The sequence below is a fragment of the Olea europaea genome, chromosome 2 (assembly GCF_002742605.1).
Source record: "Olea europaea var. sylvestris chromosome 2, O_europaea_v1, whole genome shotgun sequence".
Taxonomy (NCBI): domain Eukaryota; kingdom Viridiplantae; phylum Streptophyta; class Magnoliopsida; order Lamiales; family Oleaceae; genus Olea; species Olea europaea.
In genome coordinates this window covers 26,158,298-26,161,144 of record NC_036238.1, presented here as the reverse complement: position 1 = coordinate 26,161,144, position 2,847 = coordinate 26,158,298, and the positions used below count along the sequence as shown (strand labels likewise).

At 34.6% G+C, this 2,847-nt stretch overlaps 1 protein-coding gene across 1 annotated transcript; it reads left to right on the top strand.

Moving 5' to 3' along the window:
* Window positions 1-1,434: 1,434 nt before the first annotated feature.
* Window positions 1,435-2,088, top strand: LOC111368438 (histone H2B-like). The gene has a single exon (XM_022989663.1). It carries the CDS (start codon window positions 1,508-1,510, stop codon window positions 1,931-1,933), a length of 426 nt encoding a protein of 141 aa, XP_022845431.1. The 5' UTR covers window positions 1,435-1,507; the 3' UTR covers window positions 1,934-2,088.
* The last annotated feature ends 759 nt before the right edge of the window (window positions 2,089-2,847 follow it).

Here is a 2,847-nt window from a genome sequence, read left to right as displayed (position 1 = left end):
TGAGATTAAAGAGTCGAAATCCCGATTCCATCTAAATTAATCCAATTTAATTGTGCAAATCAATGTTATGACAATTACACAATCTTTATGGTCAGTAAAACTTCTCTGTAGTAATTGATTGTCACTCTTGAGCAAAACTAATGTTACCTAGTTAAAACAAGATTGCCCTGTTTGAGCCTCATTATTTCTTCATTAAAATGAAAAATATGATCGTTATTTATCACATCAAATCACCATATTTAACTTTTTATCTTTTGTGTGGGGTCCATAACGACTATATTTTTCATTATCATTTTTATAATAATGTGGCTCAAAGGGGGGCTATTATATATCCTTTATGTAAATTCAAGTGTAACTAAATGCATTATAAAGAGAAAATTTCAAAAAATGACCACATAAACCATATGAGCATATTTCTATCTCTAATACAAACCTATGTAGTTGACTTCATTACTTAAAAAATGGGAAGGGATAACGTAGAATTTGCTACACTCAATGCAAATCGTATGCATGCTTATGATATGCGTATGGATTGCTTTAAATAAACAATATTTTTCAATATGTATTCCATTTTTCTTCAATTTCTTTAAATAAAAAAAATAAAAAAACTCTTTAGCTTTAACATTATGATTATACTTAGTGTATCATGTAGCCAATAAAAATACAACGGACAATTATTATTTGAAACCATCAACATTGGTTGGGGTGGGCTGGTCCCTTGCGCCCTTTTTTGTTTACATCTTTCATGACATAAACATATTTTCTCTTAACAAAAACATTCGAATGCATATCATTTTAAAATATTCATTAGCTCATTGACATTAGAGAACTTTTTATTTCTTCGAACTTCAAACATGCATATGATGCATTGACATACACGAATATATCACGAGAAACATTAATATCATAAAACGTAATAATCCAATATTATGTTCATATAATAACAAATTTTGCACAAACAAAAGTCGGTTTGAGGGTCCAAATACTAAAATTGAAACAATAGAGATGTTTTGCAACAATTATCCGTATTTGACGTAAATGACTAACTTCACACGAAAATGTTGAAATGAGGAATGTAAATATCAAGTTTGAAATAATAATGACGATTCGCGCAATAAATACAAATGAGAGAACTTTTTGTATCAATTACCCATGTAGAAATAGTCAGGAGTTTACTATTCTAAACTCATTCAGGAAACCATCATCCCGCTGAATCTCACCCGTTAACTACTGATTGCATCAACGGTTCCTATCCACGATCTGAGTCACTAGAAAATGACCAATATTCAATTTCCTTGTATACAAATATATCAACTCATAACAACACCGTTGACTCACTGCCATTCGATCAACGGCTAAAAGTAGTAATCCGAGTCTCTCGATGTCCACCAATCACATTCAATCCGCGGTATCCTATATAAACTCAACCACAACCTGAACATCCTATCCAACTCTCAACAAATTCGTTGAATTCCCCTCAAGTACACTTTACACTTTATCTCCATCAATGGCACCAAAGGCGGAAAAGAAGCCGGCGGAGAAGAAACCAGCCGCCGAGAAGGCACCGGCGGAGAAGAAGCCAAAGGCAGGGAAGAAGCTTCCGAAGGATGGCACCGCTGCCGCTGGAGACAAGAAAAAGAAGCGCTCGAAGAAGAGTGTGGAAACTTACAAGATCTACATCTTTAAGGTGCTGAAGCAGGTTCATCCTGACATCGGGATTTCGAGCAAGGCTATGGGGATCATGAACAGCTTTATCAATGATATTTTTGAGAAATTGGCTCAGGAGGCTTCTAGGCTAGCAAGGTACAACAAGAAGCCGACGATTACTTCTCGAGAAATTCAGACCGCTGTCCGATTGGTTCTTCCTGGAGAACTGGCAAAACACGCCGTGTCTGAGGGTACAAAGGCTGTTACCAAATTCACCAGCTCCTGAATTTATCGTCTATTAGGGTTTTCCTTTGGGCGTTGTTATGGTTTGAATTAATGGTTTGCCAGGTTTCTGGCGAGTAATTCTGAATGTAAAGAATGCTTGAATTTAATTTCCTATGATTTTATGTCATTGTCTCATTTTTATGATTTATTGATCAACATTTTTAAGAAAAATGATTCTATCCGGATCCCATTGTTTGCGAATGGAATTCGTTTCGAGTTCTTGGAATTGGAATGAATTATTGTGCTTAATTAATATCAGACTGACCATTACCATCAAAGATTAAAAAAATACAAATGAAAGATTGTTGTTCCTGCAACAACTGCTTATTACTTGGCTAGCCAAAATTTTAAGATTTCAGTGATTAGTTAACAACATGGAAGGTAAGAAATAGATAACCTCTCCAGTTTAACTATTGATTTTAAGGTCTTTCTAGTAGAAAATCATCTTCAACGTTACTATAGTAGCCAACTTTAATAATTGTTACTTTTAACAATAAAGCCAAGAAATTTCCTCCAATTATGATAGAAAAGAAACATGTAATAGCACTTTATTCATGTAGAAATGACATCAAACGTTGAAGTGATACTGATACAACATGAAGATTGGAACCCATAAAGTAACTCTCACGAATTAGGTGAACCTCAATAATGGATCAAACTTTACACAAACAACAATTATTAAGGGCTAACTGTAATTTTATTCAAAAATTTTGAACTTCGTGTCACTATTTTTGGTCACTTCTGCCCGACTACTTGTTCTTGGAAGATTTGTTGACAAGGGAAACCTAGACAGCAAGTGAGTATTAGTAAAGGATGTGCCACAAAGGTCACAAGCCAACCTTAACGAGGTCCTCGAAAAATCAAGTCCCTAACTCCGTTGATGTTAAGAAATGAAACTCACATTCTCACCATTAG

Excerpts from the sequence above, each read along its gene's own strand:
- LOC111368438 (XM_022989663.1), top strand. The coding sequence starts at position 1,508 with ATGGCACCAAAGGCGGAAAAGAAGCCGGCGGAGAAGAAACCAGCCGCC.